An 11,937-nucleotide genomic window follows, 5' to 3' on the forward strand; every position below is an offset into this window, starting at 1 on the left:
AAGACTGTGCCTCGACGGCGCTGACGGAAACGCTTGACAGCGCCTTTGTGGGGAGTGAAGCTTTGCTCGCAAGGCGCATATCCTATATTTGGTATCGTCTGTGGGTGACTTGCGTCCACGGATCAAGGTCCTGCGTGGGTTTGGCCCGCGTCATCGGTATACGGAGCTCAGTAGACTCGCCATCTCCGGCTTGTAGCGAAGGAAACATGAGGTGCAAGATCTGCTTCTTTTGTACTTTGAGATGTATAGTAGCTCGGGTGACAGGTCAGAGCACACTGCAGTGTTCACAGCTGGCCGATCTCTGCTGGAAGACTCCTAGACGAACCTGTCTTATTTGAACAACATCAAGCACTTGCATTGTTAGCTGAAAGGGACATCATTTGTGTAGACTCCCCCTGTACTGCTTCGCACGATAATCCGCACTCCGTGAATACTGAATAGTAGTAAATTGATCCGGTTCATAAAAGTCTCCGCAACGAACGCGGCGGACAGGTCTTGGCGTTAGGGCTGCAGCGAAAGACGCGCGTCCCCGAGCCGTCAGTCCAGATCCCCTCCCTGCAAAACTTCGACCCTGACAGCAAGGGGGTGCCCCTAATGCGAACACCCCATAGGGCTTCGCGACGGTGGTTAGAGATCGGAGCTAGTCGAATCTATCCGGTGTTCGAGAATTCTGGTTGAGAGCGAACGCATAGCGAAAGCATAGATGGATCTGAATCTGCTCCAAGAACGTGAGATGAGCAGGGTGAACATAATAAGTCAACTGTCATTGAACTAGTCCCGGTTTACAGGATGTCTAGTGAAGGTGCAACTACACCCATCTAAGTCTCATGCTTCGTGGCCTGGAGGCGAAGAGGATGTCAAAGTGTCGCACCTCTCGATCAGTTCGAGATCTCGCATGCAATCAACTGCACCCGACTACACCCGATTGAGTTTGGATTCAAAGGTCCTGATAAGATCCAGCTGATCCCTGCCTGTTTCATGCGAATTTCCCCCGTCAACCACCAGGAATTTTCTGCCTGTGCAATGAACACCCACGCAGCAGTACGACTCCGGCGGGGATGGATGCAATTCAAGTCAGGATCATCCTGGATTTCAGCCAAGCCCACGCAATCTACCTCTTGGCTGATGCTTGGCGTTGAGGTTGTCAAGAAAATCTCGCTTGGCCCACGTATCGCAAGGTCCTCGATTATGGAGACTGGGTCCCATCTACGTGCCGCTGAGTCAGGCATTTGTGCATGTTGGATGCATAAGGTGCTTGTTCACGCTTCTTGCTGGGCTGGGCATCAACTCGCTCGTTGGCCAATTGAAGCCAGCTATGACCAATGCCATGGTCTATACGCGTGTATTGTCGTCGCTAACGAGCACGGAGTATGGTTTTAACAACATATCTCAGAACCATTTCACTGCCAGCCTATGTGGTCCACTTCCCGAAAAGGTCACTATGCGCAGTCCCGACAATTCTCTCTAGAATCATCTTTCACGCTCTCATATCCTTGTTCAATTTATTTGAATTCTTCTTCAGATGCAAATGAGCTCGCAGATATCCCGACCGGGGATGTCCCTCGAAGGACTCGGCCCGAGCTGCGCGGCCGCAGAACCGACCAAGCTAGCCCCTGGCTTCATCTGGCGCAACCTCCTGGTAGGTGATGGTCCGCAAGAACTTGCCAACCCAGAGACCGTCGGTGTAGCGAGCAGTCTTCCTGGTGGGGAGGACCCGGTTCGTTGCGATGCACTGTCAATCTTCGTTGAGTCTTGATCCAAGTTGCCCAACTCCAAACCAAGAATCCTTGCCTTGTCGCCATACGACACACATGTCCGCTCGCCCAAAAACAGCGCACCATACGCCGTCATCTTCTCCAACGCATCTCGCGGGTTCTTCGTGAAGATCTGTACGTGCTCACTATCGATCTCCTCCGCCAGCTCCAGGCCTCGTCCATGGTGTCCGCCACGATCGCTTCGCCCCAATTCTCCCACGAGACGCCCGCCAGCGCCGCGGTGGACGGTTCCTTCAGAGCCTGGTTGATGTATGCAATCGCTGTCTTAGCCACCCGCTCCGACGTGGTCAGGCTCACGCACGGCGAGTCGGGTCCGTGTTCAGCCTGGGACAGGACGTCGGTCACCACACTGAACGGGTCCGCCGTCTTGTCGGTGACGATCAGGATGAAGAGGTCGATGCCGATCTCTGTCCGAAGTCTAACTGTGATGGTAAGGGTTGAAGTGGACAACTTCGACCTGGGACACTCCCCGATGTGGAGCCGACATCTCGGATGCGGACGAAGCACGGAATCCCCTTAAACCACCGAAAACCCCTCCGCCTGTGTACCCTTTTTTTTTCAATATACCCTAATTCGCTGATTGAGACCATGACACCAGCCAAAGTAGCCCTCGTAACAGCCGGCTCCCGAGGCGTCGGGGCGGCGATAGCGCGCGCCCTCGCTCGCGACGCCCACCTCCGCGTGGCTATCAACTACCACTCCGACCAGACAGCGGCGAACATCCTCATCCAAGAACTCACCACCCTCTCGTCACTCTCGCGGAGCTCCACCTCCAACTTCATCGCCCTGCAAGGGGACATGGGCAACCGGGCGGATATACTTCGCGTGGTGGCGGAGACCGTGGACGCCTTCGGGCGGCTGGATGTGGCCGTCTCGAACGCGGGCTGGACCCGGATGACGAATTTCATGGAGCTGGACGATGCAGATAACGAGGACGACTGGGATAGGTGTTTCCAGATGAATGTGAAGAGCCACTTTCATTTGTTCCATGCGGTGCGGCCGCATCTGGAGGCGACGGAGGGGGCGTTTGTGGCGACGGCTTCGGTGGCGGGGGTGCAACCGAGTGGGAGTAGTTTGGTATGTATCTCCTCCTCCTTCCTGCTGGGTGGGCTTGGGACTGTGGTGCTGATGTGTGGTGCTGGCGGTGGCAGCCCTATGCTGTGACCAAGGCGGCGTTGATTCATCTCGTGCGCAGCCTGGCGGTGATTGCGGCGCCGCGGATTCGAGTGAATTCGGTCGCGCCGGGGGTTCTTTTGACGGTATAGTTTCGGTTCCTCTTGGACGATAGGGTGGCTACTGGCTGACATGTTTCAGGATTGGGGACGTCAGTTCTCAGAAGAGACGCTTCGCTCGGTGCAGGAGAGGAATGCGCTCAAGCGGTTCGCAACGCCAGAGGTCGGTTTCCATCATCCACTGAAGTAGTGCTCGACCTGCGAATTCCTTCGGGGTCTGCATCAATGGTTGCTAATACCGTATCACTGCAGGATGTGGCTGATCAGGTCCGCTTCCTGGCGACGAGTCCCTCGATTACAGGACAGAATATTGTCATAGACGCCGGGTTTTCGCTATGAAAGTTGTCCAAACATCCTCCAATTGCGCACCACGTAGTTCCAACTGACTACAAGAATAACTTGAAAAACTCTACCGAGACCACAGGTCTGGTTAACCTATTGGCGGGCAAAAAAGCCGCAAGCGCCCGCCATGTGTCCTCAGTACGAAGACCAGCGCTAAGCGGGTTGACAGCGATGATTGTTGGAACTACATAGACCATTATGCGTAAGCACAGCGCTAAGCCCTGATCCCCTCCTCCAGTCCACGCAAGACTGCCAGAATAAGACCTCCGGAGTCACCACGCCCAGGTGTAGCTCATGTATCTCTTCATCTGAGGACCGATTCTCAGCATCATGCCGTCTTGTGCCCACTTTCCGCCTGTGGACCAAATTCGCATTGCCATCATCTGCGCACTGGCGCTCGAAGCAGATGCAGTCCAAGCTGTCCTGGACGAATCATGCAAGCTGCCCACGGACTTGTATACTCCACTGCCAGATGACCCGAATACCTACACCCTGGGACGCATCGGCCCGCACGACATCGTCCTCGTCGAGCTGCCCGGCATCGGGACCCTCAACGCCACGATCGGAGCAGGGTATCTACGACGGCGATTCCCCCAGGTGCACCTTGCCCTGCTGGTCGGCATCTGCGGCGCAGCGCCCTACTCCCCGGACGGAACGGACATCTTCCTCGGAGACGTGCTGATCAGTCCAAGAACTGGGCGGGAAGCGAGCAAACCTGCCTCGGACGAGTTGGTGCGCAACTCCTCCCAGCCCCCGAAAGCCGTCCTGCCAGCGCAGCGTAGGAGCGGCAAAGAGCAATCATCCATCATTCTAACATTCATCGCGCTCTTTTTTTGGCGCTCGCGTTCTGTGCTAGAACCTCGAATCGGCGCACCACTCTCCCTCCCTGCAACAACGACTCGCATCTCATCTCCGCACGGCCCAGCAAGCATCAGACGAGCGTAAATACCAGTTCCCCGGCGCAGAGCACGACCGGCTCTTCCCCGCTCAGTATCGGCACCGCCATCCAGATTCCGACCCTTGCATCTTGTGCCGCGAGCACGGTCGCACCAAGGGCCCCGGCTGCATTGACACGGTGCATCTCTCCTGCGACGAGGCGGTCGACTGCGAACGGTATCTGGGGCAAGAAGTAGCGGGGAGTCTCCGGCGCCGGTCGGCGGGCGAAAATCGTGCGATGGCACCACCCATCACCCCCCGCGTATTCTGCGGGGTGATCGGGTCCGCTGATATAGTGCTGCGGTCCGGCGAGGATAGGGACAGGCTGGCGGCGGACAAGGGCCTGATGGGGTTCGAGATGGAGGCCGCGGGCGTGGACTTGTATTTCTCGTCTGTGGTGATCAAGGGCGTGTGTGACTATGCGGATAGTCATAAGAGTAAGCGGTGGCAGCCGTATGCGGCCCTTGCTGCTGCGGCTTGTGTGAAGGCGCTTCTGGTGGACGAGGCGGCTTCTGGTGCGGCTGGTGGAGATGCGACATCGGCTGCTCTGCCGGTGGTGCAGGTTGCATTACCGTCTTGAAAGCTGAAAGATGAAGGCCGGGGTGCTTGGGTGGGCTCGGGAGGGGTTTGTTGGTTTCCTGGCTGGTTGCCTTGCTTGTGGGTTTGTATATGTGGTGGAGTAGCCTCGCGTTCGTTGTTGTCTTGAAGAGGTGGAAAATGTTTGCGTCTGAAAATACAGGTGAGATGCTGGCAGAGCTTGGGTCTCAGGCTATATTCACGGATTGTTTGATGGGAGTCGTTCATCTCTGGTTAATGAGAGAATTGATGGCGTTGCAGGCAGTTATATAAGTGTCATATGCATGTTGTTTCCTCCCCCGGTTCGTGTCGACTGCAAAGCCTAGCTGTCGCAGATTCTACATCGGCATGGCTCTTGATACAGATCACACCATAGCACTTATCTACACAGGTAAGCTCGAGTCTGAGTTACTATGAGATTGTTCAACTCAATCCACTTGCTCGATTTTTGAAGAAAAGTTCAGGTCAATAATGCAGGAAAAGAAGTAAATACATCAAACGCTGGAAGCATCGCATGGTAGGTATCAAGATTCGGTGACAAATGAAGGTTTTTTCTCGTGTGACCTCTTCAGTACTTGTTTGGAGGTACCTGATTGTGCTGTCCCTGCCCCGAATAGTAGTCTGCATTCGCAGATGGTGCTTGACTGTAAGACGCATTATTGTTGGGAGGGCCTGGGTTATATTGCTGGGAATGGTACTGCGCATCTGCCGGCGGGCCCTGGGGGTAACCCATGGGCGGGTTCTGCGGACCCTGGGGATGCTGCTCCGGGGGTGGCTGGTGGTAGGGCAGGTTGCTGTTGGGGGGTACTTGATATTGCTCGGGGTTGTGCTGGACGGCCTCCGGGGGCGGGGCGCCCGGGGCCTGGGCGTGGAACATGTTGCTGTTGGCCAACTGCTCCGGGGGGATATCACTGGGACTGGGGCCGGTGGGGATCTGGGCATCTGCCGGGGGCTGATCAAAGTTGGCCTGTCCTGCGGCCGACTGGATGGTATGCACCAGCCCTCTGACCGAGGCGTTGTTGGAGCGGACCTGGCCGGCTAGAATGTCCTTGACGGGGACTCGGCGACCGTAGAACTTCTCGTTCTCATCGCAGCGCTCCACGATGATCGACCCGTCGATCTGAATGCCCCCGTACAGCCCCTTGGACTTCATGTAGGTCCAGATCGGGGCGCGTCGCTTGTGCACCTCGCTCTCGACCACACCCCCCATCCCGACCGGCCCCGCGGCGACACTGACCTCGCTCCCCAGCGTGACCCGCAGCTTGGTGAAGGCCTCGAGTGCCTCGTACGTGTTGATCACCATCACGCAGTCATAGATATCCGCGCCCGCCAGGAAGCCCACCCCGGCCGTATGCAGCAGAATCCCCGAGGGCTCCGTCCACGCGCCCGTCTGGGGATCGCGCGCGATGAGGATCCCACTCCCTCCGGCGCCGCTGAAGCCCCAGCCCCATCGCATCGCGGTGAAGATGGCCAGTCCTTTCGCCTGCCGCACCACCTCCGCGGGGATCTTCTTCAGCACCTTCTGCTTGCCCCGCGGCTTGTCACTCGGCTCCTTGTTGGGTTTGTTGGGGGCGGAAGCCTCCGACCCGCTGACGGGCGGGGCGCTGTCGGCCTTTGCGTCGATGTAGACGCCGTCCTTGCAGAAGCTGCGCAGGATGCGCGCGGCCTTGTCGCACTCCTTGTCGATGGACATGGGCCAGAAGGCCTCGGCGCCGAGTTTGTTGGAGAGGCGGTTGACTGGCCCGCCCAGCTTGTCCAGCGCCTCCCAGCCTTTGTCGAAGGTCTTCTTGCCGAAGACTTTGGTTTTGTCCCACATTTTGCCGGTGGAGCTGGCGGTATTATTTTGTGGTTGAGACATTGTGCGGAATAGCCGGGTAGAGTAGATACGATGAGATTGAATGATTTCCAAGAGTGAACGAGGAAGTGCGGGAGAGGCAGTACTACTGTTTATATATCAATTGTAGGAGGGAAGTGGGAGGGAGGCTGACGTCGAAGGCACCAGCATTAATTCTGGAGGGGCAGAGGAGCTGCTAAGCCTTCGTAATCCGCCCTCCAACAGGCTTAGCGTCTCGTTTTCTTCACCAGAAACTGCACAAAGTGGGGGTGGCATGAGCTCATCGCCACACTTGGCTGTGCCTCCATCGAAAGCTGCAGGTGAATGCATTCATGCCCTATCATGACGTCGACTATTTTTTATACCCCTGCTAGGCATCACTGTTCATGCTAAGATAGCTGAGAATAAACAGGTAGTTATAGTCGTACCTAATATGTTATCACTAGGTACTATAGTTCACTGTCTTGACTACAGTAGACATAACAGTCACCAAGACGGATAACTTGAAGATATCCAGAGAATACGTCCACACCCATTCACGCACCTACTAATGTCTCTAATGTATTCTGATCCTACCATCCCAGCCACGCACTTCACTCACAACACAGCTCACCCTCGGATGGGATCCTTCTCTGCCCCCTCCACACTCCGCAAAAACTCCCTCGCAGCCTCCGGATCCTCCTGAAACAGATGCTCCGCCACATTCCGCCGCGGCGTCTCCCCCATCCACTGCAACAGGGAAAAATCCCGGAACCGATCGGCGCGGAAGATCTCCAGCACCTCCACCTCCTCCTCGTCCGACAGGTTCTCGATGAAATGGCCCATGTTCTTGGGCACAATCCCCACGTCGCCCGCCACGTAGTCGAAGGTGCGGGCGTTGCCCTCCGCCGCGAAGACGGTGACGCGCGCCCGCCCCCGGATGAAATACGACCATTCGTCCGCGTTGGGGTGCCAGTGCATCTCCCGCAGCGCCCCCGGCTGGATGGTGAGGTGGGCCGCCGCCACCGTCTTCGAGATGGGGAAGTTGGAGGAATCGGTGATGCGCACCTCGCCGCCCGAGGTGTGTTCGGGCTCCTGGGCGAGCATCTTGTGGGTGAAGCGCTGCGAAGAGGGTTTGAAGTTCGGGGGGATTTCTCGGGGGATGCTGTCCGGGTGCGAGCCCGAGAAGATGTATTTTTCGCTGGTGGGGATGTTCTTGAAGAGCTGTGGGCGGAGGCGGAAGTTCTCGGCCAGGACGGCTTTGGGGGTGTGGGCTGTGAGTGCCTTAGCAGGGGTTTTTTTTTTATGGTTTTTTGTTTTCAGAGTACTGGTCTATACAAAAGGTGGGTAAGTAGTAGTAGTAGAGAGGCACACATACCCATCCAGTCGGTCAACAGAAATGTCGACTCCTCGCTGAAGTTGCCGTCGTCGAATATCAGGAGAAACTCGGTGCCATTCTCCCCCAGTCCCTGCAGACTGTGCGGATGACCCGAGGGGAAATACCAGAGATCCCCCTTCTCTAGATCGTCGATGAAGGCCTTCCCCTCGAGGTCGAGCCCCGTCACCCGCACCTGTCCGGCAAGGACATACGCCCACTCCGCCTCGATGTGCCAGTGGAGCTCGCGGTAGGCGCCGCGGTCGAGACGCATATTCACCCCCGCCAGCTCCTTGCTCGTCCCCAGCTCGCGGACAGTGGTTTGCCGCGTCCAGCCACCCTCCTAGCAGCTTTAGTGTTAGCGTGACACCGGACAGGTGGTCGTGGGTCGTGGTGTCTCGTGGCTTTGCTCACCTCAATTCGCACGTGCGAGTCCGCAAAGGACCAGCGCATGTTGGGTAGGGAGCCGTGGTCGGTGCTGGGGGGCCGCACGAGATCCGGATTTTGGCGCTCGCGGTCCTTGTTGCGGGGGCCCATCATCGAGGCCCCATCGCCCATCCGCCACGGGAGGGGCTGTCGGCCTTCCCCGATCGCATCGACCTTGTGGTCCCAGGGGTCGCGATGGTCCGGCGAGAACGGTTCCTTGTGGTTGAAGAAGATGGACGGCGAGGAGGCGGGGATCTGCATCAGTTGCTGGTACGCGTCGTTGGGGACGGGGCCAGCATGGCTTCGTTCGACCAGGCCAGCGACGGCCACTACGGCCAGGAGGGATAAAGGAGACCGCGATAGCAATTGCATTATCTGGTACGATTGTGGGGAGAGTCTGGGGGAATTTGGTCTGCCTACTCAGGAATGGACTGCCCCCCCTCTTTATACGCCCCCTGGTGAGGGGCTACTTAGCCATTCTTGCCTTGCTTCCGGGGCTTTCCGACCAAGTGAACATAAGACAGAGGGGTTCAGAAACCGGACATTAAGTGGAGACGGGTGTACGACTAACCTCTCACATCGACGCAAGACTGCCGGGTCAAAGCTTGAGTATTGCTTGTGCCGGTGGGGGGGGGGATTGGGGGGTGATGTGGTTATTGGCGGTTGACTCAGCCCTATAGGGCTGCCATGGCACGCCACTGATGGTCACTGGTGGTCATCGCAACGTCACCCTGAGCTGCACCCAGTTTCAACCAGTCTTTCCCAACGTCGGATTTCCCAACATGCCGCACAAGATTTTCAATGCAATGGTCGGGATGGGATCCCACTGCAATTGTCTGGGCTATGGATTATTACCCCATCTTTTCAGGGGTAGCCTGACGTTGTCGAATCCGCCGTTGTGACCACCTACTTTCACTTTGTGTATCTTCCGTGCCACCTTTTCGCTTCACTATGATGTCTGGTGCGAGTCTGCTCTGTGGGCTCATTCGCCCTGTTCCTGGCGGCCTATTTTCAACCGGGACGGAACAACTACTACCGAAATGTGCAATCCATCCCGCTAACCCCTCGCAACTAGCGAATTTCATGCCTCAGGCATTAAGTGGATACCTACTGTATAGAGACCATATTCACTGATGTAGATAGTGACTATTCACAGCTTCACAAATTAATGGAAACTGTTATCCTATCAGCTGCTACGCTTGTGAGAACCTGTTTTCTGTTCACAGCAACCCTGTCTCCGTCCCATCGTAACCACATCTCTCCAAGATCCACTATCTCATACTCCACTCAAGAACCATGAACAACAACAACGACAACATGGAAGAAGAACAGTCGGAAGCGAGCAGTGAGCCCGATCTCATCACCCGACTCGCTGAGGCAGGCGCCTTTGGCCCTCCGGACATCCAACCCACCGCGCCCGACATGCCGGGTCTGATCATGCATGAGAACATGGAAGGCCACTGGACCGGACCGCCTCTGCACAACCCGGCCACGCTGAACACCCACCAAGTCGTCTTGAACATCCTGCACTTCGACGCGGAAGGCGAACGGTCCTTCACCAAGGAAACTCTGCGCGCGTTGCATGAACAGCTCAGCCGTCCACTGCGGGAAGGAGAGCGGTATGTCTCGGTGGGGATGGACGGGACTCCCGTTGAGTTCGAGCCAGCTATGGGTCAGGGTCATCAAGCATCCGAGCAGGAATTTGTCAAGTACGTGATTCACCGTCCTTCCTTGCTTCTGTCAGGGGATGGGTTTGGAGGATCTCCTCTCGGGTTGGAAAGACCCTGCTGATAATTACTGACTCTACTAACTATGGGGCAACCCGCAGCGGCCCGGTTCACCTGGTCTACATCCCATGGACCGTCTTCCTCGGACGAGCGACCGAGACAACCACGCTCAACGTGGCATCCTACTGCCGCATCGTGCCTATGCACCTGCGCCAGTGGATCGACCCGCAGACCCACGAACCCGTCGACCTGCCGGCGCGCGCGCTGTACGAGCCCACGGCCGTGACCAATCCGTTCCGCGCGTTCCGGCTGGCTGCAGTCGACGTGGTGTCCAGCCCTACGTGGGCGAGAATGCAGGAGATTCTGGTGGCAGCGCGCGAGCGGCATCTCGTCACAAACCTCGTCGCGTTCTTCTGCGGGTCGATCTTGCGGGAGTCGCCCGCAGCGACGCAGTATGCGCTGCTCTGGATGATCAGAAACCTCTGGAGTGAGGATGGGGACGGCCCGCTGGCGTGCGCCCTGCAGGACAGTATCTACGACGACATGGACGAGCATTTCCTCTCGGTGACGCTGAAGATGGATGTGGTGGCGGATCCCCAGGGGTTTCTCCAGGTGGAGGACACGTCTGTGGTTTATAGTTGTAGCAACGATGTCCCGGTGAAGGAGATCATTGCGGAGATCGCTCGTCCGGCGATCATCATATGGGAGGACGTGACTCGGACAAATTCGTGAGTATACCCCGTCTGGACGAGGGCTGCAAGCAAGACGGAGCTGGGCTGACGCGAGGAGGATATATGATCCGGTCACCAATCGGGTTTTGAAACTGATTGGGGATCATTACGAGATGTTCGACTTTCCCGATCTTCCGCACTTTGAGAAGAAGGCGATCTATGTGAGGCTGGATGCCGTTGAAGGATAATTTCGTATCGTTTTATTTGGTTGCCAGCGTCGACGCATAGTGTGGAAGCAAAGGATATTCTTGTTACCCGGCGGAGTCTGCGGGAGAATATATTAACTTGAAGTACTATGCATGTAGTGATCACGGAGCAATCCTTTCGTGTCTTTCAGTCTGCACATAACACATGAAACATATCGATGGAAAGAAACAAAAGCAGGATGATTGCAGGTGTTTGTACTTGTACAAAAAAAGGGGAAAGTAAAACAGCAAGAAAAAGAGAAAAAGAAAGTGGCGCTGCCCGGAATCGAACCGGGGCTGGCACGGCCACAACGTGACGTCATACCACTAGACCACAGCACCTGTTGTTGTTATTTGCCCCATTTTTTTGTGATGATAGCCGTCAACACCATTCTTGGGAACCTGTTCTTTTCATTGCAAACGGAAATCAAAGGCTTGCAAGGTCGCTCTCCATCTTCCAATAAGTCTGAGCCTCTTCCACTCTGAATTTACCAGGAAGTCAGTGTATCAACATGTGAGACAGCTTCAGCTCTCCAGGTGATCCCTCCCTCTCTGCATCCCGTGATCGGCCCAGCCCTTGGCCGCAGAGACCACAGCCTCCCAGTTCAATTTACAGCTCGAGTGGATCCCAGTGGCCTCCAACCAGCGACGGAGACGAGATAAAGTAAGACTTTGGAATACGAGAACGGGGGATCAGTTGACGGATGCCGGTCTTAGTGGTTCTGAGTGGGGAAAAGACGATCTGCCAACCCCGGATTCGTATTGGGCCCAGACTCTTTGGTCTGTCTTGGAATTCCGAAGCGGTCGCTGCGGGCGTAT

General features: G+C 56.5%; 6 protein-coding genes and 1 non-coding gene across 7 annotated transcripts; 3 read left to right on the forward strand and 4 right to left on the reverse strand.

Moving 5' to 3' along the window:
* Positions 1 to 2,349: 2,349 nt before the first annotated feature.
* BP01DRAFT_334533 (SDR family NAD(P)-dependent oxidoreductase) lies at positions 2,350 to 3,373 on the forward strand. Its single transcript, XM_025573166.1, has 4 exons — positions 2,350 to 2,852; positions 2,927 to 3,034; positions 3,090 to 3,170; positions 3,260 to 3,373. Exons 1-4 carry the CDS (start codon positions 2,364 to 2,366, stop codon positions 3,344 to 3,346), a joined length of 765 nt encoding a protein of 254 aa, XP_025434045.1. The 5' UTR covers positions 2,350 to 2,363; the 3' UTR covers positions 3,347 to 3,373.
* A 296-nt stretch (positions 3,374 to 3,669) lies between these two features.
* Positions 3,670 to 4,497, forward strand: BP01DRAFT_353938 (uncharacterized protein). The gene has a single exon (XM_025574303.1). It carries the CDS (start codon positions 3,680 to 3,682, stop codon positions 4,292 to 4,294), a length of 615 nt encoding a protein of 204 aa, XP_025434046.1. The 5' UTR covers positions 3,670 to 3,679; the 3' UTR covers positions 4,295 to 4,497.
* A 563-nt stretch (positions 4,498 to 5,060) lies between these two features.
* On the reverse strand, positions 5,061 to 6,760 carry BP01DRAFT_353939 (DUF500 and UBA/TS-N domain protein). Its single transcript, XM_025574304.1, has one exon. The coding sequence runs from the start codon at positions 6,717 to 6,719 to the stop codon at positions 5,430 to 5,432; it is 1,290 nt and encodes a 429-aa protein (XP_025434047.1). The 5' UTR covers positions 6,720 to 6,760; the 3' UTR covers positions 5,061 to 5,429.
* A 449-nt stretch (positions 6,761 to 7,209) lies between these two features.
* On the reverse strand, positions 7,210 to 9,099 carry BP01DRAFT_353940 (Bicupin, oxalate decarboxylase/oxidase). Its single transcript, XM_025574305.1, has 3 exons — positions 8,464 to 9,099; positions 8,053 to 8,392; positions 7,210 to 7,948 (listed from the first exon to the last, which is right to left on the reverse strand). The coding sequence occupies exons 1-3, from the start codon at positions 8,845 to 8,847 to the stop codon at positions 7,305 to 7,307; spliced, it is 1,368 nt and encodes a 455-aa protein (XP_025434048.1). The 5' UTR covers positions 8,848 to 9,099; the 3' UTR covers positions 7,210 to 7,304.
* Positions 9,100 to 9,653: 554 nt separating this feature from the next.
* Positions 9,654 to 10,096, reverse strand: BP01DRAFT_175734 (uncharacterized protein). Its single transcript, XM_025570822.1, has one exon. The coding sequence runs from the start codon at positions 9,996 to 9,998 to the stop codon at positions 9,747 to 9,749; it is 252 nt and encodes an 83-aa protein (XP_025434049.1). The 5' UTR covers positions 9,999 to 10,096; the 3' UTR covers positions 9,654 to 9,746.
* A 306-nt stretch (positions 10,097 to 10,402) lies between these two features.
* Positions 10,403 to 11,032, forward strand: BP01DRAFT_353943 (uncharacterized protein; the record flags this gene model as incomplete). The annotated part of the gene is made up of 1 exon (XM_025574306.1): positions 10,403 to 11,032. A coding segment is annotated over one exon (532 nt), but the record flags the coding sequence as incomplete, so codon positions are not given.
* Positions 11,033 to 11,389: 357 nt separating this feature from the next.
* BP01DRAFT_t64 lies at positions 11,390 to 11,460 on the reverse strand. The gene has a single exon. It is a non-coding gene; the product is annotated as a tRNA-His (tRNA).
* Positions 11,461 to 11,937: the final 477 nt, after the last annotated feature.

The sequence above is a fragment of the Aspergillus saccharolyticus genome (assembly GCF_003184585.1).
Source record: "Aspergillus saccharolyticus JOP 1030-1 unplaced genomic scaffold BP01scaffold_5, whole genome shotgun sequence".
NCBI lineage: Eukaryota > Fungi > Ascomycota > Eurotiomycetes > Eurotiales > Aspergillaceae > Aspergillus > Aspergillus saccharolyticus.